At 35.9% G+C, this 26,068-nt stretch overlaps 3 protein-coding genes across 6 annotated transcripts in view; 2 read left to right on the top strand and 1 right to left on the bottom strand.

Moving 5' to 3' along the window:
- The window catches only part of LOC117972401 (galactose-1-phosphate uridylyltransferase-like), a 61,195-nt gene extending 56,282 nt beyond the window's left edge, over positions 1–4,913 (bottom strand). The window contains exons 1-4 of one of the 2 annotated variants that reach the window (XM_058994371.1): positions 4,495–4,912; positions 3,957–4,013; positions 2,517–2,686; positions 1,806–1,881 (exon numbers count right to left, since the gene is read on the bottom strand). In XM_058994371.1, coding sequence (XP_058850354.1) covers positions 1,806–1,881; positions 2,517–2,686; positions 3,957–4,013; positions 4,495–4,537 — 346 coding nt within the window. In that variant the 5' untranslated portion in view covers positions 4,538–4,912. Of the gene's footprint in view, positions 1–1,805; positions 1,882–2,516; positions 2,687–3,956; positions 4,014–4,494 lie in introns of both variants that reach the window. The other variant, XM_058994379.1, reaches the window with a different exon arrangement.
- Positions 4,914–5,604: 691 nt separating this feature from the next.
- Positions 5,605–9,293, top strand: LOC117408942 (sigma non-opioid intracellular receptor 1). Of its 2 annotated transcripts, XM_058994358.1 has the most exons (5): positions 5,605–5,951; positions 7,073–7,273; positions 7,707–7,799; positions 8,411–8,641; positions 8,780–9,293. In XM_058994358.1, exons 1-4 carry the CDS (start codon positions 5,807–5,809, stop codon positions 8,638–8,640), a joined length of 669 nt encoding a protein of 222 aa, XP_058850341.1. In that variant the 5' UTR covers positions 5,605–5,806; the 3' UTR covers position 8,641; positions 8,780–9,293. The 2 variants fall into 2 exon arrangements, with proteins under 2 accessions (XP_058850341.1, XP_033870305.1); XM_034014414.3 differs by having other exon boundaries at positions 5,606–5,951; positions 8,411–9,293.
- Positions 9,294–10,870: 1,577 nt separating this feature from the next.
- On the top strand, positions 10,871–26,058 carry LOC117972444 (katanin p60 ATPase-containing subunit A-like 2). Of its 2 annotated transcripts, none has more exons than XM_058994325.1 (16): positions 10,871–11,202; positions 11,930–12,000; positions 12,367–12,533; positions 13,799–13,838; positions 14,265–14,391; positions 15,702–15,800; positions 16,592–16,684; positions 17,120–17,197; positions 17,614–17,712; positions 18,444–18,507; positions 18,948–19,066; positions 19,318–19,409; positions 19,695–19,805; positions 20,031–20,193; positions 21,863–21,965; positions 23,623–26,058. In XM_058994325.1, exons 1-16 carry the CDS (start codon positions 11,146–11,148, stop codon positions 23,754–23,756), a joined length of 1,617 nt encoding a protein of 538 aa, XP_058850308.1. In that variant the 5' UTR covers positions 10,871–11,145; the 3' UTR covers positions 23,757–26,058. The 2 variants fall into 2 exon arrangements, with proteins under 2 accessions (XP_058850308.1, XP_058850313.1); XM_058994330.1 differs by having other exon boundaries at positions 10,880–11,213.
- The last annotated feature ends 10 nt before the right edge of the window (positions 26,059–26,068 follow it).

The raw sequence follows: 26,068 nt of genomic DNA, 5'->3' as shown, positions 1-26,068 counted from the left end.
TTACAAAGTCTCGCCAATCGGCCTTACCGTTGTACTGCAAACGGCTGTAATAAACCCCCTTGTTGACATTCTGCTGCAGGGCGGGCGTGTCCGATGGTGACGCTGCCTCCTCCTTGACGCGCACTTGCGCTCCTCCTATCTCTGTGGCTGATGAGGTCCTTGCGGCGGCCGAAGAATCTCCTTCTCCCTCGATGACGATGGCGCAGTGCCCCTCAGCCTGCGGAGCAGTCTGTCTGTCTTCCAGCTCCGCCATCTTGATCCCTCTTTCCTCTTTCGCCCAAGGGTTCTTGCTCCTCCCTCGCTCCATGTTCTCTCCTCCCCATGCAGCGCCCATTCTCGGGTAGCTCCTGACCCTCAGCTCAGCGACCAGCTCCTCCAGTCTGGCTCGCAGCTCGTCTTCTCTCATCTCTCTCGCGTCCGCCATCTTCTCCCTCTTGCTTCTGTTTCACCCCTCGTGACAGGCGCTGTACAAATCCCACTTCTGAAACACCAATGCAGCGTTCTGTGCTATGGGGATGAGACAGACTCGGGAGAGGCCAGATGAGGTTCCACGTACTTTTATTTTTTTAATTTCTCTAATAACACAACGAAACCCTGTTTGGGCCGGGGTTCACGCCAAAATAACAAATAGCTGTCTCTCTCTCTTTTACACCGCAGACTCACCGACAAGCACTCTCTCAGCCGGTACTCTCTCTCTCGTAATCGCTCTCCAGTCAGACATTCACACGCATTCTCCCGCTCGCGGCTTCCCCCCCCTCCTACTTATAGCCTCTGGGGGAACCGCCCACTGCACACACACGCATGCACTCACGCAGACACACACCAACGGCGTGCCCCGTACCCTCACAATACATGGAACCTTAAACAGGACGTAACAAACAAGACAAACACAATGTCCAGGATGCTGCCATCGCCAGGGTCGTTACAATATATTAAAAACTGGTTCTAACAAAAAGAAAGGATTTCACTTTTGATTTGACCTTGTTAACAATTTATTCAGCGATCCAAAAATTATCATTGTTTATCTAGGATAATTTAGCTGCCCACATTACATCCAGAACAAAAAATATCAAAACTATAATAAAATGCTCTTTTTATTTCAAATAGACCACAGGAGGCCGACTTTATGGACAATAAGACATCTTGTTGTGAGAACATTAAAAAGAAATACAGAGTTGTATAATGAGTTCTGGGTATAACAGAGATACTAAAAGCAGTTGGAGATTGACTAACATTTCTACTTCCCCTACCAAGAACCAATTGCTACAATTTGAAAAATTAGAGATGGTGATTACCTGATATAGCAAAACAGAGAACATTCACTGGATAGTCATTATTCTGACCTTATGTAATAAGCCTACCAGATAATTACTTCATTTCCATGTATACAATAATACAATGCAATCAACAGGCAGGGTACTCTTGAGGCAATAAACCAGAACCTTCTTTTAACAAATCACTCCAATAGTATAATTTAACAAAACTTGTTATATTGAAAATAAGTGAAGACATGGGTGTATGTATTTACAGACAGACAGACAAACAGACAGACACAGGGATGCATATCCCTTCCAAGGGATAAGTAGAGGCAATATATTGTACATACTTATAGAGTTTTGCATATAGCAAGATAACTGCCTGGTTAAGGACCTTCTTTGCAGTTAAAAAGTATATAAAATACCTAAATAAGCCTCTGCTTATGGCAGGCCATATACAATGTAATTAAGTCATTGACAAAAGTTAACTCATTCCAGTAACCTCTCAAAAAATAAACCTATAATAATACAGAAACAACAATGACCCACCTGGCTCAGGGGCATCTGGCTGCAGTGCAGGGAAGTCATTATCAAACAGAAAAGTACTGTCATATTCTGGGTTTACCTGAGAATAAAACATGAAAGCCACTCAAATTATAAGAAAAGGTTTTGCAATGTTGAAGAAAGAACAGTAAGAGTAAACATAATTTAAAATCTCAGTTAAGATCAATGACAAGATTTAGTTTTCTAATTATAATGTTTCTGTCTTTATAGGTTACTATAACGACTTAATTATTATTATTATTTGTTTATTTATTTAGCAGACGCCTTTATCCAAGGCGACTTACAGAGAGACTAGGATGTGTGAACTATGCATCAGCTGCAGAGTCACTTACAACTACGTCTCACCCGAAAGACAGAGCACAAGGAGGTTAAGTGACTTGCTCAGGGTCACACAATGAGTCAGTGGCTGAGGTGGGATTTGAACCGGGGACCTCCTGGTTACAAGCCCTTTTCTTTAACCACTGGACCACACAGCACATGAACAGCTTTCTCAGATGACTCATGTATGCTGCAAAAACTGCATTTTTTTATATGGGACAGGACCTAACGGCAAAAAGACAACAATTACTTGGCCACTGCCAACAAAAGAATGAATCTAACCACCAACACAACAGTACATGGCTCCATATCAAGCCCCTTCTGTATACCCAACCATACTGAGGCACAGGAAGGCATGATTAGTTAAGTTTACTGTACCATCCCATTTGCCCTTGTGGCTCCAGGACAGAGTGGGTTAGAGGGATCATGTCGGGGGACATATTCTTCTGAGGGCTTCTCTACCTGACCCTTCCAGGGTCTTTTCATCCGATGAGCTGAGACGAGGACCCACATATCCCTCAGGGGGTTATAGCGAATGTGCTGGTGCTCTGTAAATAGGTAGAGGAATACATTGTTGGAAAAAAAAGAGAGACACCTGCTACCTGCGCCACCACTGATTAATCGTAACAAGGTTTTAAAATTGCTTTGGAGAGGTTGTGTGATCATTGGTGAATGGCCTCTAGTCTAATTCCTATAAGGAATGTGGGTTTGGAAACTTCCGCAAAGTCTTGTCCATTGGATTTGACACTGACTTGAAACAAGGAAAAACGTTTAGTTATTATATCAACTCTAACTGAGTTAATATTATTATTCCTAAATTACGCAGGAATTGTTTAAACTGTTCCAACAGCAGATTAAACTAAATGGTATGAACATGCTAAATTTCATTACTAGATATAAGTATGTACGTGTGTCAGGTAACATTTTTCCATCTGAGAAAATGCTTATGTAACTGTAATGAAACTTTGGCGTTAACATAATTTAGCAAAACGTATTGCGAGTATTGGCCTGTACATTGTCCATCTGTATGTCACACTTATATTTGTGCATATACCTGAAAAACTGCTAATTCAATTTGAATGAAACCGGTCTACATTTTCAAGTACAGGTTATATTGGTAGTATCAGATTGTGGGGATATAGGTGTCTCTTTTTACATCCGTTTGTATGTTACACGTATATTTTTAAATGTATCTTGAAAACGCAAATTTGCATTGCCATTTCTTATGCTATACAGTTCTATACATAGTGTTGCTATACAATGTCACCATCTTATAATGATTATTTTAATACTGGGCAAATGTGTTACTGACATACAGGTACGTATTGTTCTTGAATCGTTGCGCGAACCTCTACTCTGAATATTTTGGTTCGGTAACTTCCGCATTTTACTCAAGATACAGTACTTTTTTTTTTACTTAGTTCCCAGCATTCCAAGGACTACACCCACACCACAGTTGCCAAGATGTTTATAATACGCGGGATTGGGCTTGTTTTTTTTTTTAGTCGCGGGTTGGTATTTGCATAAACACCCATACAGGTTGCGCTTGTTTTAGGCAGTGCCGCTTTGTTTTTTTTTCGCGAGACTAGGCAACACTGACACACATCACGAGTTTTACAAGAACAAACGTATGCATAATGTAAGACTGAAATCCATAACGATAAACACTTTGAAAAAATACCTTTGCCCATTGCTGATTTTGTGGGTGTCACTAATTTCTCGAGAGATTCAGAGAACCTTAAATGCAAGCACTTCTTTATTGCACTTGTTTAATGTAAATTAAGGAATTTAGCGTAAATTTTAAAAAAAAATACGTACCTGTTTGATCAAAATCTGGTGTTTGCTTATTGCCGTCCATGTCTTGTCTCCTAAAGACTATATAAAAGTTACTCATAAAACGTCTTTCTCTCGTTAATAGCAATTTGAAGCCCCGTGTAACACGACTGCTAGATCGGTTATCTTATCGACGTATAGGAAGTCACTTGGCTTGAACCAGTTTGTGTAGTGTGCAAAGAGGCGCTGGTTTTGAACTTCTATATTACAGTAAACAAGTGGGGCTTTGCAGATAGATTGAGCGATGTACTCTAAAAGTGTAGCCACTACATACGATAGTTTTAGACCATTTTACAGCACCGGAGAATCCCCCTGTAATACAGCTGTATCGCTAGAAAATGTCCTAAAGGCTCTAAATATAATTTACGGTATTGTGCAATGAAAAAAAAAACGACTAGGTCAAGACACCAGGTGATTAGTCAAGCTACCTGACCATTATACAAATAATGCTACACTGTAATTTAAAAAGGTATGGAATTAAATACATTGTATTCAATCAATGTATACACAGAACTGTCCTCACTTGATTCGTATAAAACACCGTCACCACTGCTGCTAGACTGCATAAGAAGGTAACATTACTGGGTACAATTTCAGGTACTGTGTGCCAACTGGCACTTTAAAAAAAAAAAAACACTATAATTTACGATTGATAGCAAACTTTGTCACTCAATAGCACTATTTTGCTGATGTAATAATAATATAACAAGGGCTTCTGATTTTCGGTTTAACCGATAAAACACCGAGACAAAAAATAATTAAATCGGTGGATAGCCAAAAAACACCGGGAAAACTGTGGAAATTGTTATAATCTATTCACGTTGACTTTACCCGTTTCCCTTTAAAAAATAAAACCAACTACAAAAATAATAACAAATACATTTCCCAGTGCTGGTGGGCAATGTCCCGCCTTCCTGACTTGTATCTATCATTGATTGGTTTGTTCTGAATACTTTAAACCCGCCCCAACTACTGAGTGACAGCACATGCCTACATTTCTATTGGAGACTCCGCTTGCGAGATTTAAAACGAGATTACAACCAGGCTTGTTAGTAGGATTTAAAGATGTATTACAGTTAAAATACGGATGATTAAAACAGAATTGTGTCGAAATGTACAAAAAATTCCTACACACACAAACACACAAAAAAAAAACAGCTCAAACTTTTGGAAAGTACCAAAGACACCAATTTCATACATTATATCAAAAATGAAAGCCCCAGAAAAAAACGAGTTACATAAAACTCGAAAATAGCTAATAAATAAGCACCGAAAAATACAATAAATAAAACCCGAAAAACAGAAGCCCTATATATAACTTATAGATTTAAAGGGGGGAGGCAGCGTCCCTACAGCTAGATCTACATTTGGGGAATGTTAACAAACTGGACTGTCAACAAGAAGTTTTGGGATAAACTACATTATGAACTCAAACGAGGAACAATGCAGTTTTTAAGCATTTAGCTAAAGCTTGTAATGCATTCTTGAGTTGCCCAAAATTGAATTTCAATCATTTCAACTTCATTCTTCTGAATCGAAGCGTGTTGCAACTTCGGATACGAATTTGTTTGGCCTTCCAACCAGGAAGAGAAAGTTGTCGCATCAGGTTCAGGGCGCTACCATTGGAAGAACTCTCATAGGAGCGACCCGCTATTGGTGGTTTGAGAAATCAGTCTCGAATCATGCTTCAGAGGCAATCGGCGTGTAGGGGAGTACTGTAATGTTGCTCAATGTTTAGACTGAAGAAGTAGCCTTTTGTGATACTTAAGTGTTTTATACTTTTGATTAATTACCTCCCCCTCGCTATTTACATGTGACTTGTCTTAGTTGCAGTCATGTCTTTTGTTTCAAAAGTGTTAAAACTCGTGGTGGTGCTCGGAGTACTAGCATTGCTTGTGCTGTACATACAGTACTGTTTGGGGAACAAACAGTATGTGTTCAACAAGGACGATGTTGCAAAGCTGGCCAAGCAATATGCAGGCAAGTATTTAATTTAACAAGTTTAGAATATGGGTTAATTTTAATATGGTCGACATTTAAATAACACAGAAACGTAACACAGTTTTTAACATGATGTTGGGTGGTAGCCTAATCTCACAACGTTTAGTTTTTCAAAGCAAGTTATATTAGCTACTGTATCACATTTTTGCTACAGACTAGTGGAAAATGATGTATCTGTACAGAGTGACAATACTGCTGCAACTAAGTTGTATCAGTTAGGATAATTCTAAGCAAGTCGACTATTACAATCTGTCAACATTAAATAAAAGTGTTCATCTGTGTTTCAGTTTAAAAGATTTAATCGTTTTAATTCTGCCAAAATTTAAATGTATTTCCCATCACAAGCGATGTACATAGCAGATCGTAACTACTTCAACATTGACTGTTATTAAGCAAAGTCAGATTTAAAAAAAATAAATAAATTGAATTGTGCACATTATAATTATTTTGACCTTAAATCAATACCTGAAAGTGTTATTAATATATATATATATATATATATATATATATATATATATATATATATATATATATATATATATATATAGCCTTTGCGAAACCAACATGTGAAAAAATAAATTGAAATGTGTATAAAGTGATTGAAAACATTTGTTGGGACTATGTTCTTTTTAGGGTGCTTTTAAAAATAAATAAATAAATAAATAAATAAAAATAAGGACCCAAATACGCAGATCGTGTCCATCGGTCTGTCACACAATAACGATAACTGCCTCGATTTTGCACCAGTCTTCACAGACTGTTCAATTATAGCAACGTATATAGCTTTATTTTCTAGTCATTAAAGGGTAGACTGCTGTAGTATTCAGGTGCTCTACTGAATTGTTTCTGACGTGAATCAATATGTTAATTAGCTGAGTAGTCGTTGCAGTCCATCAGCTCAGAGTAAGATATCATCCTGCTAAATACTGTGATTTAAAATGATCAATAAATGCTTACTTGTGCTTTGGGTTGTATGCACTGTTTTATAAATGAGCACAACAATCTTATAATTGAATCAGTTTGCAGTGCAAGTGGTCAAAGTGGCCAGGTCTTTTATGAGCTCCCATTTAATTCACTCCAACATTTCTGTATTTTAATAGGACTGGATCATGAGCTGGCTTTCTCCAAAGTTGTGGTTGAGTTGAGGAAGAAGTATCCTGGCCACATACTGCCAGATGAGGACCTGCAATGGGTATTTGTAAATGCTGGTGGTTGGATGGGCTCCATGTGTCTGCTCCATGCTTCCCTCACGGAATATGTCTTGCTTTTTGGAACTGCAGTGGACACTGGCGGTCATTCAGGTAGGGTTGCCAGAGGCTGTTTCTCAATCAGATTTATTATTGGCTGGGTTCTCCAAGAGCTGACAAAATGTCTGGTCTAGAATAAAGCAGAAGTGCGCTTATATGGCCCTTTCTGGATTATATTGGGTTCAAATAATAGTGCCCTCTACGTTTATTTTAATAATACAATTTTGTTTTGGTATTCCCACTTAAGTCATTGATTTTTAAAGACGCGTCCAAAAAAATAAAAGTAAAACGTTTTTTGTTTATTTAAAATGTATACGTAACATGACGTTCTGTAGATGCTGCAGGTTGATTCTATGGTATTATTAAAGCAGGTTGATTCTGTGGTAGTATAACCCCCCCCCCCCCATGTGCAAAATGTCTAAGACACAGCAGTGTATATGGGGGGAAAATACATGACTTTCAAATTAATGAGGTCATTATTTTCCAGGTCGCTACTGGGCTGAAATCTCTGACACCATTATCTCTGGTACTTTCAGACAGTGGAAAGAAGGGACGACAAAAAGTGAAGTTTATTATCCAGGTGAGTTTTATGATAACACTTTAATTCATATGAGTTTCATGGGGTTGCATAAGAGTAACATCTGAATATTTATTTTTTTTGTTATTTTTGGTAATGATTTTTTTTTTTTTTTTTTTTTAAAGTCCTAAAGATAATTTTAAAAATATATAATTAATTCAAGTGGATCACCACTGGAATAGCAGGTAATGCTTTGGAATTCACAGGAATTTCCGAACACTATTTTAATGTGTTTTTATTGAGAGGTGCTTGACCTGTGAAGTCAGGGTGCAGGAACGTACATGCTGAGTGTATTCAGAGTGTTTGTGACAGACATTCTGCATGCGAGCACATCTACAGTAATAAAAAAAGGAATTCTATTACATTCAAAACTAGCTTTCAAGTAGGAGTTAACCAGCCAAGGTTTTACACCAATGTTAAAGTCCATAAAGGGGCGGGATTGCACTCCAAGTCATTATTATAAAGTACTATGTTTAAATGCTTATGCCTGGTAAACTGCATAAAACATACAATAAAATAAACACACGTGAACATGAGTTTTGAAGACTTAGTGAGCCAGAAGCAGGGATGCTCAACAGAATCTCATGCTATTGCATTCCTTTTTGTCTCTACAGGTGATACTATTGTGCATGCAGTAGGTGAAGCTACATCAGTCCAGTGGAGCTCTGGTACATGGATGGTGGAATATGGCCGAGGATTCATTCCTTCCACATTAGGATTTGCACTAGCTGATACAGTCTTTAGCACTCAGGACTTCCTCACTTTGTTCTACACGGTTCGGGTTTATGTAAAAGGAATGCTGCTAGAAGCGAATACATTGCTAACTGAGACTGGGGTCTTTTAATCTTAATTCTGTGGTAAAAATAAGTATCTAGCAGGCAGTGGTTTGCAGTGTGTATGATAATTATTGGTATTCTTGGGATCTGCGCATTTTGTAGACAAACCTGGACAGTCTAATTGTTTTCGAGGGGAGTATGATGAACACCCTACTCTGCCACACAATACATTTAAATACAAATTAAGAATGTTTACAACTTCATTTTTTTAAAATTTGAAGTTTTAGTTAATTTAGTTAGTCAATTAAAAATGTTGAATGTGGAGTATCTGGCATATCCAAACCATAAAACTGGGTGTAAATATGGTAAAAACCTGTACAGCAGGCCTCGTGAGCACATATTGTGTCACTTCACACACACTGGCTTGAACTCAGTTCAGCTATAAGTTGTGTATGTGGAAATATGTACTATGTATTTTCATCTTAAATTTATACTTTGGATATGCAACATACTTTATTTTCTGGAGCCTGTGCATTTCTGGGTTGCTTTAATAACATAACTGGTAACATTGTTTACTAATTTTAATCAATTGTATTGCTGTCTGTATTAGTATACGTAAAAGTATTACTTCACAGTAACAGTTTGACAGACTTGTTCTACATAAATCAAAATTGTAATATTTTACTCATACCATGACGCTAATAAAATATTTTTTGTATTACTTACAGTAGGTAGTGCATTAATGTGGTTTTACATCTGGATGCCTGAGTTAAAATTTAGAAACAAATTAAATCTGTATCATGGTGTTAAATAACACTCCACATAATTCTTCATTGAATGAGCATGGAAAGTAACCCACAAGAAGGTTTTCTCTGGCATGCTCTTGTAGCAATGTGGGGAAATCCCAATGGCAGCGCAGTTATCCCTCATACATATTTAGAATGATAACACTAAACCCACGGTAATTATAGGGCTAGAGGAAAGTTATTGTGAAATATGTTGGCTTGCAACAAATATTTTATGGGGAAAAAACACAAAGAAATTGGTGGTGCTCATCTGATGACCCCTAAAATTACCGCAGACCTTGAAAATGTCTAGCAAGGGTAGATGGCTAGATAGACAGGAAGCATCTATGTAGAGTGGTCGTGTATGATAAAGATGGTCACTTCCATAAGCCCTCTGTGTATTTTTTTCAAGTATTTATTTTTAAGATATTAAAAACAAATCCTCCTGGATTTTAAGCAGTTTCATCAATCAGATCAATTACTCAAGTAAAAGAAAAAGGATTACAATTTGTCAAAGCACTGCAATGGGTTGTCTTAGTCCAACAGAAACATTGGTGCAGTTACTGTCAGCAATAAAACTGTAATAACCATGAAATATGGAGCTAAAGTAAAAGGTCAACTCTTCAATTAAGAAATTAGATTGGGGGAGGAGATGGTTTCAGCTTTTCTGAAATGTGTTCCCTTTACAGGAATATCTGACATTTTTATATTTTTTCTGTCTTGTAAAAATTAAAGGAACACTAAAATGAAAATAGTTGATTATGGCACTTTTTTGAAGTATACACTGGATATGTCCACTGAGACATATCATTTTTAGGCAGTCAGGACATGTTTATATGCGAGAAGTTGGGTAACAGAAAAACTTACTGACAAAAGCCAATATGTAAACCAATCGTATTATTTCGTCTGCATGTTACAAATGTGTTGTTGACAACAGCTGTTTTCTAAAACCTTACTATAGATTAAAAAGTACAACAAATATTTAAATATCTTAGAAAATAATTATACACACCCTCAAAGATTACTCAAGTGTAGTACTCTTTTTATGGGATGACTTTAATGAAAAAAATAGTTTATTACAACAGTACCTAACAGTACAAACAAAGTTATCTACATGTGTCACCCCATATTACTTCTCAAACTAAACTCAAAACTAAAGCAAATATGTACCTAATATCTGGGAGACTCATTCTAGACAAACAACACATACATATTTCTACACTATGTTACGGTATTGTGTTACAGAAATGAAATCTGGACAAATTTATAATGTACATTTATAATTTAAAGATGTACAGTCTGTTTTAGAACACACCTTTTATTGCAATTCCATCAGGAATCAACATGCTTAATAAACACATGTTGACGTATTTTAAAGTGTACGTAGTGTTATAAGAAGCACAAACATTGGAAATGGGAACACTTAAATAAAAAAAAAAAAAAAAATCAGGCCTAAATGCAAAAATCCTAAAGCAATTCCCACAGTTCCCACATGCTTGGTTTTCACTAGATGGCAGTGCTGCATTCAAATTGGTTTCCTTACCAACAGGTATTGTGTGTTGCTGGTCATTGGTTAGTAACCGACCAACAGTGTTCCTTGACAAGTGTTATTGTGTGCCTACGCAAATAACGCAAGTGTATAGTTCCAACAGTGGTAGCATGCGTAACTCTGATGCATACAAAAGGCTACGTTCCGAGCCAAGAAAAAAATATCAGATTGTCGCAAGTTTTCACCTGCTACATTTGAAATTATTGTAAGGTATTTAATGTGACTTCAAAAAGGGCAAAATGACTATGGAGCTTTCGTATCAAGCAATGAAAACAGCCAATCAAGCGAGAGAGGCGGTGAGTAACCAGTAAGTACCGCTGGTACATTTAATTTTTTGTCTAAATAAACACATAGGCATTGCATCGGATAAAATAAAGAGTAATGACTAATGTCTTTTTTTAACTACTGTACATCGTGTATCACTAGCGCAGTTGCAGGCACCTGTGAAAATAATGTGTTTTCTTAAGTGAATTAAACGGGGTTTTACTTTGTAGTTAATAACACATGTATTCTAGTATTAACATATTTAGGAGCTATTATTCCACGGAGACTCGGTGGTAAATCGCTGACCTCAGTAGCACATAAACACAGGGTTGTGTGAACTTTAAAACCGCTATATTATTAATAGAAAATACATTTGTTTATATTGCTATGTTTTCATTTGCCGTGAATGTGGAGTCTCACGTTGCCTTGGAGATCAGTGGGCGCCACGTGATATTTTAGCAGCCATACAGTTGCTAGGAAAAAAAAGACATGATCAGTACAGACATTGGAACAAAAAATGATAAGTCTAATAGAGAGTCATTAATAGTACTGTATTCCAACAACTGTATTTAAAGTGTTATTCCACAACACTTATTTTTAGGTCACCCACTATTATCAAATACGGTTTTGTTTGAAAAAAAAAAAGTATTTATTGTGTACCAGTAAATAAATTCAGTTCTGAATAAGCTTGCGAATGTAAATGACCTATATAGTTAATGTTTTCTGACACTTAAAGTGTGTGCTTTATTTGTTTTGAAGGATGAAATGAGAGCAGAAGCCAGGCGGAAGAATCTGCTGATTCTTATTCTCCACTACATGACACAGGAAGGGTAGGTACAGTATTAACTCAGATGTGGCTGTCACTGTACATTAAGATACTTAACTACAACTCCTGTAACATATCGTAGGACATTAATATCAGCACAATAGAAAAATATATTGAGAGAAACAAACTGCATAGCAGCTAAACACAATCTTTCTAAGCTGCTTTGTAAAGCACTGCAGAGCCAGATTGTCAAGGTGTTAATTCTGGGTTGCTCTAACTTGGTAGCACCAAGTGTGAAAAGATTAGAAGGTGGAATTTGCGAAGTATCTGGAATGTTGCCTTTTTAATAGTCGGAGCAGCTCAGCGATCAGTGACACTGTTCATACCACTGTAGCGACTGTGTGTTTTCAATTTTTTTTTATTGTCACAGATATATGGATGCTGCCAATGCCCTTGAACAAGAAACCAATTTAGGTTTGCGTTGTTTTGAAGTTTGTGACAACATAGACTTGGAGACAATCCTGTTAGAGTATGAGAGCTACTACTTCATTAAATTTCAACGGTACCCAAAGCTTACTAAAAAGGCAGCGGAATCTGGTATGTACTGTGTTTGACCAGTCTAGTTTGAGAATCAGCCTAGAAAGAAATGCACACACAATTCTAAATCGTTAAACTTGTTTGTTTGTTTTTATCCCCCTCTGAATTTGCCTTTTGAAAACTTAAAATAGGGCCCATTAAAAAAAAAAAAAAGTATTTTGTTTACCTTAATTATTGATGGGTTGAGTGGTTGGTTCTGAGATTTCTTTCCTTTTTTTTTTTTTTTTGCTAAACTAAGTGCTGATTTAAAATCCTAACAAACGTATTGTTGTTTTATTTTTTTATTATGAGGCTAAGCCTTTTTAACATTTGTTTAATCCACTTGCTCATTGCCACACTACAGATAAAATGGAGCCAACAGATAAGTATAGGGACACATTAATACAACCCTGCCAATAACAGAACTCCAAACCACTCAAAATGTTTGTAAATATCAACATGTAAACGGGGGCACATTGTGATATTAGATGAAGAAGTCCAGGCATGTTTTGCAAATGACTGACCGGTGTTTGATATATTATAAGGTGCATATTTTGGGGGGTTTCTTGGTAGAGTTATTGAAGCCACTATTAGACAATTGCATATAAAAGGTTTTACAGTAGATAGTTTGGAATTAACTGGTTAAATGACATTTTATGCTATTAAAGGATATATAAGGACCTTTTATTTTATTGTGTTACATTTTCCCATGTGTTGCTACAACTGTTTAACTAAGGTGTGTGTATTGTTTAGTTTTTAATTTTTTTTTTACATTTTGACCACTTTTTTACATTTTTAAATTGCATTCCCTGCCTCAAGATGGCTTCACATGTACCTGCATACCTCTCAGAACTACATTTCATATCACCCTCCTGCTCACTGGTAAATCCATCTCAGTTACATATGTGAGCAGGAGGATGATGGGAAATGTAGTTCTGAGGGGTCCATGCGGGCACATGTGAAGCCATCTTGAGGCAGGGAGTGTAATTTAAAAGTTTAAAAAAGTGGTCAAAATGTAAAAAAAATGAAATTAAATTAAAAATTAAAACAGTACACACACCTTACCTAAACAGTTGTAGCAACACATGGGAACATGTAACACAATAAAATAAAAAGGAACTTTTTCCACTGGGCTGTATTGATATGACTGAACATTTGCAATAGTGAAGTGATCCAACTACTTGGTTGGCATTATCAAAAACATACAAAGGTTAGCATCTAGCTAGTGCAGTATCAGTACTGTTTAACTGTATTTGAGTCTTCATCAAACCTTTTAAACTTTTTAGGAGAAAAAAAGCACCCAAGAAGTGGGGGAAAACTAAAGAGGTAAAATATTATTATTTTCTTTTTTTTTTTACTGACATTGAACAGATGTAGAATACAGCTGTTTGTTTTTCTAGCTTATTTTGTATTACTAGTTTTATTTTCCCTTTAGAAACAAGTGGTGCAAATGCTGAATTGGACTAAAGTGTAATGAATACATCCCAAACTTCCTTCTGCTTAAAACCTGTTAGCCCCTCTGCCACTGTGATCAATATAGGCATGCTCCTAGTAGAAGACAATAAATGACATGTTTAAATTCTTCTAGCCCAAGAAGCAATAGATTTAAAAGTGATGACATTTCTTTCTAAATGTTGTTTTTGTTATACTTATTACATTTTACAGGAAACACCTTTTGAGATGATCATTTCAACATGGCATCATAGTTCCTTCAGGAATCAATTATTTTTTCCATTTTATATTATATCTCAGAACCCCCAGCTGTAACTACCAGACTCTTCCCAGGATAAATCAGCCCCAGGCCACTCAACGTCCTCCATCAAAATCTAGTGGAAAAAGAACAGCTCCAAAGACAGCTGTCAGAGAAAGCCCTAAACAGGTGATTGGCAGGACCCTGAGTTCAAGATTAACAGATTTTCAGACACAAATGATACCAGTTGAGAATCCAAGGCAGAAACTCTAATTATCTCTTATTTTGCAGTGGTCAAAGTAGTACATCTCTGAAACCACCCTTTTCCTAATTTACAGCTGTAAATTCACATATCTTTTTATCTAATTTGATGTGGTCTTTTACTGTTTCTGCACTTACCGGTATTTGTAATGTTTAATAAGGTCATCAGCATATTCTATCTGAGCAAGACTGAGCAAGGTAGAACATGAGCAATGAGGCCAGTATAAAAAGGACCCCAGGGGTGTATCAGAGATTTCAGTTAAACAGTGAGTTTGTTAAAATTGCAATGGAAAATATCCAAATGAACAAAGTCACTGTTTCATATGGAAAGAAATTACTAGTACACCCCTAGTGATAATTTTTATATTGGACTCATTTGTCAGTACACAAATTTCAGGCTTGCTCAGATATTGCTCCAAAGGTAAAATAAGCTGTAAACGTGACAAATATTCACGAGTGGGGAAATAAATAGTTTTTATAATAATAAGTATTACTTTTTGCCATTTTGGCCATGTATTACGCAAACAATAATTTAAAGGGTACATAAAGACCTTTTTATTTTATTGTGTTACATGTTACCATGTGTTGCTACAACTGTTTACGTAAGGTGTGTGTTGTTTTAATTATTATTTTTTATTTTACATTTTGACCACTAAACTTTTAAATTGCATTCCCTGCCTCAAGATGGCTGTAGAGTTTGGTTTAAATGTGTCATCTCTCACCAAGAGTGACGGAGGGGAGGTATCACAAAAAAAGAAACAAGGACCAGGGGTCACAAATGGAGATTAGATAAAGGGGCATTCAGAACAGAAAATAGGAGGCACTTTTTTACACAGAGAATTGTGAGGGTCTGGAACCAACTTTATCTACCCTTTAAGCCTCTAGTTAGCAGTTGTTACATTTTCTTGCTGTCAATAAGTATATACATTTAATTAAGTTTAGATACTTAAACACTTAACTGACGTTATTGAAAATTGATTGCATTTGTACCCATTTGCATCAGATTATTGAGTACAGTGGTAAGTGTTACTTTTAGAATCAAGAGGAAAGAAAACACGGTTTTGTCTGTCAAGTACCTTGTGATTGATACAGTTTACCATATTGTGCAAATTATTATAACCTTTTTATGCTAAAAAATGTTGCCTTCATTTAAACTGTAAATAGTGTATTCTATAAGACCCATTCAATACGTCTATTTGTTATTCTGTAAAATTGTACAAATACCCATTTTCTTGTAGGAGAATGGCTGTTCAACCCCTCCAGAAACTGCAGAGTTTGGTTTAAATGTGTCATCTCTCACCAGGAGTGGCGGGGGGGAGGGAACACAAATAAAAAAGGTAAGGTGTATTATAAATGTTTCTGTACACAGAAGTCACCTGTGTGGTTCGAAAAACAAAATCTGCCACCTTACATCTATTTCTTTGTCCAGGCAGAACCTGTAACCAGATCCTATTTGCATGCAGGTTAAAAAGGTTTTCCAAGTCCTAAGGTGATCATGAGCCAAAGCTTTAACAAAACATGGTCTATTCCTAAAACACAAAGAACTATTTCTAAGCTTCCATTTCCATTTTATTCTGTGTTTGTATTTTATCTTTTTGCTCAAATCTTTGCAGAGACTAATTTCCATTTATTATTATTATTATTATTATTATTATTATTATTATTATTATTATTATTATTATTATTGCTTTATTCACTTGCTACTCTTATATGGTTTGTTTTCTCATACATAGGCTATTTTATTTACTTAAAGAGACTCTGGGCCATATTCATAAAACATTAATGTGCCAATGTAAAAAGCACTTATAGACATGTTAACACATTGCACATACAGACATGTAAGATTATGATGATTGAAAATACCAATATGATAAACTATCATTAGAATAGGCTACCACTTGTCAATACACTTTTTTTTAATCAAAAATACACAAAAGAGGCTTGCATACACATTAGAAACATTGTTTTAATGCGGTCACATTTCTAGGTCCGCTGCCAGTTAAACTTTAGATCATGAGGATATCATGAGTCGTGTGTAATGTATTGCTGTATAATAAAAATGTGTTGTCTTCCACTGGCTTTACTCAAGGAGCTGAACCTCATTGACAGGGCTCTCTTATTTACACAGGGCCAAGTGATTGACTTCCGTGGATTGATCCAAGATGCAATTAAAGGAGCTTCAAACGATGTCAACGGCTTAAACGCTAACCCAGATCCTTTTGTAGGTTATAATAAAAACTATTTTATTCGATATATTATCTAAAACCTAATATAAGGATGAGGTAGCAAATGTAGAACTGCTATTTTGTTTTTTGGTGGTGGATGTGAGTAGATTGTTAAAACATGTGTTACCTCTCTTTTTAATGTATTTTATATATAGTTAGACATTTAAATCCATAAAAATACTTGTTGGGAAAAGCTTCTGTTAGTCTTTCCAAAGTTTCTGCCTATCTTGTAAATTCCTGGTTTAGCATGGTGTAGCATTAACCATCTTTGAACCAGGAGGCAAAATGTGTTTGCGTGACATATCAAAGTATCAAGTTTATTTAGCTATGTTGAATCTAAAGCCTAAAACTGCAGCTGATTTACGGTGCCTGAACAGTTTATTACGAAGCTTTACTGGATACTTTTTTGTATTTGTTTCTAATTTCTATAGGAACGTCTTATTAAACCTCTCAGTGCCTTTAGTGGAATGAACAGTGAAATGAGAGAATTGGCAGCTGTAATAAGCAGGGTAAGAAATGCACTGAAAATGTTCCAGAAACAGAGTGAATCAAAGCAAGGTAACATGCCATGTGAAGGAATACAGACTTTTTAAACCTTGTTGACTGTTTTCTAAAGAGACTTTACAGAAAAGTGTGCTTGCAAACATCTGCTTTCAACCTTACCAACTAAAACTAGTAGAACACTAGCCAGCAATATAATAATATAACTGTAACATTACAGTGAGTAAAGCATTTGTTTAAAAAGTCATGTTTTGAAAGTGTACATAGGATGTTACGTATTATGAATCTGATTCCAAGTTTTTAGATTGGTGAGCACACGTTTGCCACTAGGCTGCAGCAAAGTTCTGCTTCTGCTGTCAAACCAATTAATCTTTGTTATGGTGGCATAATGTTAAAACTATCAGCATGTTGTCTTCTTTTAAAGGATATATATTTGCACAATCCAAATGTGAGGTGGGATGACATTATTGGACTTGATGCAGGCAAACGATTAGTCAAAGAAGCTGTCTTGTATCCTATTAAGGTACTGTGATAGCAAATTCTGTGGTATTTCTGCAGTTCTTTGTGATGTTCAATCATAAATGCATTTCTGCTAAGAGCTATAAGGAAGGAAACACAGGTTATATCTTCAAGGTGACATTAAATCCATACCAGTATCATTCTCAGATTCAGGGTAGTGCATCTTCTCTAGATTGTGTAGTTTGAATGATCAGGAATAAAGATGTGTGGCTCAGCCCTTGAATACAAATGAAAACATTTTCTTGGGTGTTATTTATTTGGCTTCATACTTTTTTGACAAAAATGGTGGAAAGATCAAAATGGCTAACTGAACCTCAACTTTATTAATGATACAGTAGAGTGGATTTCTACACATTTTTAATAGTCACTTGCTTATGTCCTCTTCCATCTAGTCAAGTACAATTAATATGCATTATTATTTTGAACTGATGATGATGACAAGAGCATCTCTGTCCCCTTTTAGGGCTTTTTTTTGCAATGCAGCCCTCGACAGAAATAGGAGCTTATTTTCTAAAACATGAATTCAGATGGTCTCATACTAGATAATAAGATCTACGTTAACCATCTAAATAAACACACTAGGTATTTGGAAAAAATGAGTACTTTACTCATAATAATCATTTGAAAATCAGACCCACGCTTTAAACCTAAGTTTAGCATTCCAGATATATCTACTGGTGGTAATGTCATACTCAAGTTCCTGCCTTAAAGTGTATCATATTTTTCATTTTACAGTACCCCCAGCTATTTACAGGGATTCTTTCTCCTTGGAAAGGGCTATTGCTCTATGGACCGCCAGGCAAGTAGTCACCATGTCTCTAGAGGTTAATCAATGCAATACTACAAGACTTTTAAATGCACTACATTATCATTTTAGATTGGAACAGCCCAGGTCACACATGGTAAAAGTAATGCATCTTTGTTTTTATAGTAGTCGTAACCAGTGAGTTAAAGACTGGTAATGCTGAATCCTTCTATTTATAATTATTTTTAAAAGAAATGCACTTTAGGACCTACGGCTAACCATTTAAATATAACATACTTCATAAACCTACTGTAGATGGATTGGCTTGTATTCATTTTTGAAGAGACCATCTTTGAATTTACAATACATTACAGCCCACCCTTAATTTGCATGTCCTCTATCAGTCATGGCACAAGAATCAATTAAGTCTTTATAAGGGGGCTAATGCTATTATACACCCACAGCTTTTAATACAGTCTTCCTTTCTGTTTTAGGGACTGGCAAAACGCTGCTTGCTAAGGCTGTTGCAACTGAGTGCAACACAACATTTTTCAATATTTCAGCATCCAGCATTGTCAGCAAATGGAGAGGGGATTCAGAAAAGCTGGTTCGGGTAAGCTGTCTGGTAACTCCTAGTAATCCACAAACTGGCAGTGGGCACCATCACTGCACAAGAATTGGATGGATATGGGCACTGAAGTCATGAGACATGCCTGGTTGGGCAGTGGGTGGAATGTTTACATTACAGCTGTCTCTGCTTGTCCAGCTCTTAGGACTTTAGTCTACAGTGCTGCCAGTCCAACAAAAAAAAATTACATTATGATTCAGATTATTTAAAGTGTAGTTTTTCCCCTCTTTGCTCAGGTTTTGTTTGAACTTGCGAGGTACCACGCCCCTTCTACTATTTTCTTGGATGAGTTGGAATCAGTAATGAGCCACAGAGGAACTGGCCCAGGGTAAGACCCTTCTACAGTTCTGACAGTAATACCAGAAAACGGGAACCAAGCAATTAATATCCCAGAGTCATCCAGTAAATTTTGATTAGCTTTGATTTCCTGGCTAACTGGAATCTCACTAGAGTGAGCTCAAGTTTGGAATAGATCAAAGCTAAGGTTTTCTATGATTGTTTTTAGTCATATAGTTTTTATTTGTTTGTTGTTGTGTGTTTTTTTTTTTTTTTTTTTTTACTAATAACTAACTAGATAGGATAGTAGTTAAAATGCACCTGTTTGTTTTCACAGAGGGGAACATGAAGGCAGCCGGCGAATGAAGACAGAGTTGCTGGTTCAGATGGATGGCTTGGCACGTTCGGACGATCTTGTCTTTGTGTTAGCAGCTTCCAATTTGCCATGGTTAGGAAGTCAATTAGTTAACCTTTCTGGACATAAAAGCATGTGTTTTACATTCATCTGGCTCTGCCACAGTTTGAGGGTCTGAATTATAATACCCTTAATTTGCAGGTTTTATATTAATGTAAAGTGAGATTACTTTATATGAGGCTTTGCAGAATAAGAACTAGGAAGGGGGGATTATATTATATGTGATTTGTTTTACATTTCATATTTTTTTGTTTGCAGGGAACTAGATCATGCCATGTTGCGAAGATTAGAGAAAAGGATCTTAGTGGGTCTGCCAGCCAAAGAGGCAAGACAGGCTATGATCAAACACTGGCTGCCCCCATTAAGTAACACAGGAGGTGTGGAGCTATGGACTGACCTGGACTACAGCCTTCTGGGACAGGTAAAGAGGACATTTACTGACACTCTTGCTCTAACAGCACACCTAAACACTATATATATCTATATATATCTATATATATATATATATATATATATATATATATATATGCACACAGTCGCAAAAGTATTGGCACCCTATACTTAATATAAGATTATTCAAGAAAAAATTAAATACGAGCATTTAGTGATCATTAGCCATCAATTAATTTCAATTTTTTTATTTTTTTAACAATTTGTTTAATTCATTTTCCAATTTTCTCCCAATTTTTGGAATGTCCAATTATTATTCAACCTGGCTCACCACTGCAGCCCCCGAACTAACTCATATAGCTTGGATTCAAACCGGCGATCTCCAAGTTATAGGGCGCATTCTGCACTCCGAGCGGAGTGACTTTACCGGATCCGCCACTCGGGATCCCCCTAGCCACCATAAAACAAACCGTCTAAAATTTGACAAGAAACATGAAGAGGAATCTAAAGCATTCTTCAACAAAATTATCTGGTCCAATGAAACTAAAATATAACTTTTCCAAAGAGAAATCCTTTAATGAGAAAACCTTGTACCTACAGTTAAACACGGAGGTGGTTCGATCATGACATAGGGGTGTTTTAGCAGTTCAGGGACTGGAGACATTCATGTGATTGAAGATTGAATGAATGCAGCCATGTATCAAAACATTTTACAAAAAATAACGATGCCTTCTGCTCATATGCTAATTAGCAGACATTTTGTCTGCCAACATGAATTCTTGAAGAAAACGAAGACAAAAGTTCTGGAATGGTCTTCGCAATCACCAGATCTCAATCCAATAGAAATGCTTTGGACTCATCTCAAAAAAAGCTGTAGCCAAGCATTGTGTATCCAATCTGCCTCAGCTGAAGGAAATCTTCAAGACAGAATGGGCCCAGATTTCACCAACAAGATGCCATAATAAAAGCAAAAGGAGGACACATGAAATACTAAAGCAGGGGTGTCAATACTTTTGTCATAAGCAAATACTTTCAATTAAATATGTTTGTTTTTTGATAAAGATTATTTGTTAAATTACAAGAAATTGTTTTATTTTGCTTTTTGTTATTATGGTATAATAATTGTACGGTGCCAATCCTTTTGACTGTGTGTATATGTATTTGAGGTAATATAAGAAATGAAAGAGCGGATTGTTTTAACTGCTGTTTTGTGTATATATAGTACTGTTATATATATATATATATATATATATATATATATATATATATATATATATAAAATATATATATATATATATATATATATATATATATATATTAGCTCAAAGTGCCAGCTGCCCAACATTTCGATATGTTGTACATGTCTTTCTCAAGGGAGCATGCACTATTATATATATATATTGCACTGTAATATATATTTTTTTTCTAATTTAAAACATATCTAATATAAAAGAAAAAAATGGACTGCAGTTTCAGAAAGGGACATTAAAGCACTATAGGTATGAAAAAAAACATGTACAAATTATTATTTGTGAAAAACATATAACATGCTACATGGTGGCGTAATCTTGTAATTGTTGTTTCTGTTTGCAAGGCTTTGAGAAAAGTGTAATCCTAATTCCCTGTACACATATAAATGCATGTGAGAACATCATAATGACATTTACCGTGGTGTGTGTAAACTGGCCATTATTTTTCAGCAAACAGATGGTTACTCTGGCTCTGATATAAAGCTAGTGTGTAAGGAAGCAGCAATGAGACCTGTGAGGAAAATCTTTGATGCTCTGGAAAATCACAAAGGAGGTAAGCAAGTGCATCTTCTGTACATTATAGGTGTTAATTAAAAAAAGTAATAAGTATATAATACCTTATAATTAGAGCTTGAAGTTTTCGGTAATCGATAATAACCGAAAAAAACACTCCCGAAGACCTATTTAGAAGATTCAGTGGTTACGGAACACAAGTCGCACACTAAAAAATGTAAAATTCTGCCAAATGTTTTTGTCGTTAAGCATTAATGTGTCATTTTAAGAAAAATAAGCTGCACGAGCACAACGAGAGCCATAGTATTATAATTAGGGTTTCTAGTTTTCGGTTTTAACTGATGAAAAACGATAAAGCAACCCCCGATACAAAAAAATGAAACAAACATCGGAAAACACAGGAAAAGCAGTGGAAATGGTTAATCATTCATGTTGACCACCCCTTTCCCATTAAAAAATAAAACCTACTACTACAAAATAAAATACCTTTCCCAGTGCAGCTGGGCAATGTCCCTCCTTCCTGACTTGTATCTATCATTGATTTGTTCTGAATACTTTAAACCCACCCCAACTACTGAGTGGCAGCACATTCCTACATTTCTATTGGAGACTCTGCTTGTGAGATTTGTTTGCAGGATTTAAAACTGTATTACAGTGACGATAGAGGATTTGAAACAGAATTGTAAATTGTGGCGAAATGTAAAAAAATGCCTACACACAAAACCCCAGAAGAATGTGCCTGTGACCATAAGGATTTAGTTGTGGAAGTCAGCACAGTTAACGTTTGTATATGTATTAGTGAAATGTACATTCAGTGTATTATAGAAACTGAAAATGGGTGTGGTTTGAGTGGTGTTTAATTTTTAATAACCAAATTTTGCAAAATAATAATAAAAACCGTTAATCCCCCCCCCCCCCGATCTGAAAAAATATATAAAAATTTAAACCCTACTTATAATAACTAGTAAAACTGCTGGTAATACTGATCTTATATATTCATACTGTCTAAATTTTGTTCTAAAAAAAATGCCATACAATTTCTGTTTTCTTTTGGCCAAAAATACTGTACTTTCAAACCTGAAGTGTCCATTTTGCACTCACATTCATCCATACAGATGCTTTATAATGTTCTGCAGCCACTTATTTTGTTGTAGTTTGCCATGAGTGCTTTTCACAAACATGAATCCATCTCCTGTGTCTTGACCATTATCTGCTGTGTTGCCAAAACATTCTTCAACAGATGTTGGAAATAATTACCTCTTTTTCTGGCTATTGACTTCGTAAGGCAGCTTAGCTACTCTGTAATGGTTTTCAATCAATACATATATATTTTTTTAATTAGTGCAATTAATTTTGTACACACCTTTAATGTAAAGATGCCAATACCTTTGTCATTAACGAATATTTGAAATTGCTTAAATGCTTTTGTTTCTTTTATAAAGATTGTTTGTTAAACAACCAGAAATTGTGTATTTTGATCTTTGTCGTATTAGTTAGTGGCTAACGTTCACTAAATGCTTGTATTTAACATGTTTTCTTAAATTATCTTATATTAAGTGTAGGATGCCAATACTTTTGTTGGCGACTGCTGATGGTGTTGGTGAAATAGTACTGTCTTTAGATCATTGTGAGTTATTGTTTCTCAGCATTATTTCTGTACCTAGTCATGTTTGCAACTTTTTTTGTTGTTGCTAAAGGTAAAACAGAGTTGCCCAAATTGGAGACAGTGACAACGACAGATTTCCTAGATGCGATTGCTCATACAAAACCCTCTGCTAGAAACCTGACTGAAAAATACACAGCTTGGCAGAAGGAGTACGAGTCTGTTTGAAGTTTCTGTGGTTTGAGCTCTACAAATTTCAAAAAGTGAACCACAACAGCATTGATCCCAAGGACTGAAATGGACTTCACAGAAAAGTCAATCCTTTTTTACTTCGTAACTGAGAAAGAGGATCAAGGGACCATGAACTTTAGGAACACTTTAAATCTTTTGTAGTTTTCAGTAACAATGCTCTACTGATTTGTAACCTGGCATGCACTTCACATCACAGTAATAATAATCACAAAACAACATTGTTCTGTCGCTGTTGTTATACAATGACCATAGAATAATGTAATGTGTTTTTTTTTTTTTTTTAAACACATGGAGTGGATGACACTCTGTACCCTATGAATTAAATGGGAAAACTAGAACAAATGCAATATTGTAAGTCTGCCATTATGTAACTAAGCTTCTATTTTATTTTATTTATTTATTTATTATTGCAGAAACTATTTGATTTATAGATCTCTGGTGAAGGGAAGGCAGATAAAGAGCTTTTCCAATATATTTTAGGATATTTTTATAAATATCAACTGTACAAATTGTATCCCTACATTATAATTTTGCTACCTTCTAATTTGCATTGCTCTGGGACATATACATGTTCCAGGCCCTATCCGTGAACCAGTTAAGAGGCTTTTGAACTGGATTGTATTAAGTGTAGCATTGAATTTGGAGTCTGGACTATTGAAACATGCTCCCTTAGATGTGCTAAACAATATTATCTTTACATGTAACCCATTGCTATATAAGTCCTAGTTATTTAAACCTACATATGTATAGCATGGGCAGATAAAAACTAACACAAGTATAACAAGTATATACAATTGGTGTTAGCTTTCAGCGACAAAAGAAATAGATAAATCCACTTTACAATATGCCCAGTACTGAAATAAAGTGATTCCTGTTCACCAGTGGGCTTTATCTGCAAGGATATGCAGGTACTCGCAGCATCTTTTACTGCCCTGTGGGTGTTTTCTGATGTATGTGGACTGTTTTTTCTTCATCTGTACACAAAGGTTGCATTTTTTAAAATGAGTTCTTGTGATGAAGTGCCATTTTCCTATTGATCTTTTGTAACTCTAAATGTCATGGCAAAATTGATTTCACAGAGAGCACCCAACTCATAATACGGGTCCTTCTTTCAATTTTGTTTTCAAACTATAATTAAATAGGTAAAGCTACAGTATTAATTAATAAGTTTTGGTGTTTAGCATTATATCTGTCTTTATCTGTTTCACTTTAACTTAAATACCTATTTAAGACAACAGATTTTCAGCTTATAACCAGTTTTATACTTAAAAAAAATGGGTGCATAGTTAGATGATTTTGTTTCTAAAAGAATACGCTGTAATTTGTTGTTAATCACACAACTACAAACTTGTAATACTGTTAAAATAAGGTCAAGACAGATCTCTGCACCCTCTGTGGATGGCAACCTTTAAATACATCACTGTCACGTGAATGTCCCCATTTAGGTGATAGTCTGCCGTCTAACTCATTATTTCCACTGCCTAGCGCTACAGGCTTCAGCTGCCCACGACTAGCCGCTGAAATCAAGAGTATTTTAGTGGGTTTTTTTGGGGGTTTTTTTTCCCCCAAACCTGGCCAACCTCAGAAATTCTTGCTGTGTGTCAAAGGTCACAGGAGGATTGTACTTTATTTTAAAGATGCTGGCGGTAACAAATACATTTAACCATAGACTAATTACAAGTAAAAAAGGAATCTGGTTAAGAAGGAGAGCATAGCCACACAAACAGCCAGGTTTTGTCATTGTGTTTATCATGAATAAAAACAAAACGCAATGCGACTTCAGACTTGTCGTGTGCCAAAGCAGGATGAACATTGTGAAATTTAACAAAGCTCTCCGCTTTCGGTGAGTAAAAGAAAGCTTAAAGAAAAACAATAAAGAAAACATCATATGTATACTTTACCTAAATAAAAGAAAATAACACAACTCCGGGCTACGTGAGGACGCACTTCCTTTGTAGCCAGGTTGGCTACATCGAGTACGAGATACAAACCTGACCAGACAGCAGTGCTCAGCCGCTCGGGCGAGCTGTGGAAACACCGTTTTGTTGCCGTGGGCAACCATAGCTGAAAGCGCCAGACAGTGGAAAAGGGGCTTTATAATAGAAACTGTTTTCTGGCAAGTTGAAACTCTGCTAATGGGCCATTACTATATAAAGTTAATTGATAGCTATTGACAATTGCCCCAAACCAGAGGTTCCCAGCAACACCACTTCTGAAAATATTTTATAAATATAAAAGAAAAGGAAAATATTTACTTGGGCTGGATTTTGCTAGAATATTAGTTACAT

This window comes from Acipenser ruthenus, chromosome 2, assembly GCF_902713425.1.
Source record: "Acipenser ruthenus chromosome 2, fAciRut3.2 maternal haplotype, whole genome shotgun sequence".
Classification (NCBI taxonomy): Eukaryota; Metazoa; Chordata; class Actinopteri; order Acipenseriformes; family Acipenseridae; genus Acipenser; species Acipenser ruthenus.
The sequence above is the reverse complement of the archived record's forward strand: the minus strand, read 5'-3'. Positions and strand labels throughout refer to the sequence as shown.